This window comes from Temnothorax curvispinosus, unplaced genomic scaffold, assembly GCF_003070985.1.
Source record: "Temnothorax curvispinosus isolate PA1 unplaced genomic scaffold, ASM307098v1 QBEX01003318.1, whole genome shotgun sequence".
Lineage (NCBI taxonomy): Eukaryota > Metazoa > Arthropoda > Insecta > Hymenoptera > Formicidae > Temnothorax > Temnothorax curvispinosus.
This window is the reverse complement of record NW_020213098.1, coordinates 494-2,344: the sequence shown is the minus strand read 5'-3', so window position 1 is coordinate 2,344 and position 1,851 is coordinate 494. Positions and strand designations below refer to the sequence as shown.

The following is a 1,851-nucleotide window of genomic DNA, read 5'->3' as shown; positions in this document are numbered from 1 at the left end:
ATAAGTGTTGGTAATACTTCGAAGTATATATGTATATGATGCAACACCATAGTTTGGGGTTTCAGCGCGATATAATTAAGTAATTAATTATTAAATAAGTAAGAGTAAGTTTTATAATAAAATACTAGTAAAGTCGAATAGTTTTTGGATTAATTATAAAATTTACCTTATCAAATTGATTCTTAGACTGTACATGGTTAATGATATTAATTAATGCTACTCTCACATTGATTCCGCTATTAAATTAAACGACAAGTTTGTATTTAGTACATATTATAAACATTTAAAATACTTACAATACATCATGAACAATGTTTTAATTAAAAAATATTTTCATTACCTTAATATTATTTTATCAAAGTTATTTAATATATGTTCTAATACTTTGTTATCTTTTGCATGCTTTGCAATAGTAAGAAGAAAACTGTTCACAAGGTCATTGCAATGCAATATTACATTCTTGTAGTCTGGCTTGTTTAAATCGCAGTTTTCCAATTTACGGATTATCATGTTTAAGTAATCGATGGTGATAGTAGGAAACGTAGAGCAAGATAAATATTCATCATATACATCCCACCAAAGAGTTTCATTATTCACTAGATCATTACAATATACCCATTTCTTCCACTCTGACAGCCTATACAATATCAAGAAAAAAATAATAAAACATAAAAATTGTATTTTATGGTCTTCTGCTTTAATCGTATTTATTATATCAAATATTTTGTATCATTATTATAAATATATGAAAAAGTGGTTATAAAATTATTCAAAATATTGTACCTTTCAGTACCATCCAAATGCCGCGTCAATTTAGAAAAGGCAGTAGATATGCAATTGGAGTCATTGAGGACATATGCCCATTTGGCAGCTTCTTGCCTTAAACATTTAATAAAGTCATTAAGTTTTTCATCAGATTTCTTGGTGTGTGTTATATGCTTAAGAAGCTTAAGAAGCTCTTGCAAGATGTTCCGCATGTGTTTCTAAAAATCAAAAAATGAAATAATTAATTTGTAAAAAAGTCTAACAACAGTGATCGAACATAATGTTATATTTACGTAACATGACTTGTATATGTATAAATAAAACATGTAATAATTTCTATGCATTCTTATGTATATATGAATAAATTATCTTTTTATATACGTTGCAGAAATAATTATCGCACCCCAAGAAGAATGTTGTCGTATCTTAAATATTCACTAGTTTCAGGAGAAAAAAAAATTTAATTATTTTTTTTTAATTGTGAAATAACTAATCCGATTATAATTACGATATTGTAGTATTATATTAAAACTTATACTGTTTCTTTAAGAGGTCTGCTGTGATTTACTTGTCAATTTTCTTATGACACTATTCATCCAGGTTAATTAATCCAGGAAACCGCAACATAACTGGTTTAAAAGAATAACGATATTTCTGCCCTATGCAGCAGATTTTGCCTAAACTTGTGACAATATTATAGCACGCAGATAACATTTTAAGTCCGTTCTTTATGGGTTAACTCAAAATCAAAATGTTTCGAGTTGTGTGACAGTATTCTTTTAAGGACGCGATATATAGATTTATTTTATAATACAAATTTTATTAGCATTATGTGTATACAAAATGTATACAATATTTAACGTTAAAATAAAGCTGACATCTGTATTTATATTCTCTTGAAACTGGTATTTATAAAGACAGTATAAAGTTTTCTAATTATTTACATGTATTTAATTATTACTATATATATTTTATTCTTGGAAAAATATTTAAATTATTTATATAAAATATTATTTTGTAAAAAATAATAGAAATGTAGTGTAATGCTTAAAAAAATTTCTTCTTGCAATATTTGTTTTATGTACC

The 1,851-nt window shown here is 25.6% G+C and overlaps 1 protein-coding gene across 1 annotated transcript; it reads right to left on the bottom strand.

Annotated features, from left to right (window-relative positions):
- Positions 1-384: 384 nt before the first annotated feature.
- Positions 385-983, bottom strand: LOC112452365 (the record flags this gene model as incomplete). Its single annotated transcript, XM_025012527.1, has 2 exons — positions 385-637; positions 784-983. Coding segments are annotated over 2 exons (453 nt in total), but the record flags the coding sequence as incomplete, so codon positions are not given.
- Positions 984-1,851: the final 868 nt, after the last annotated feature.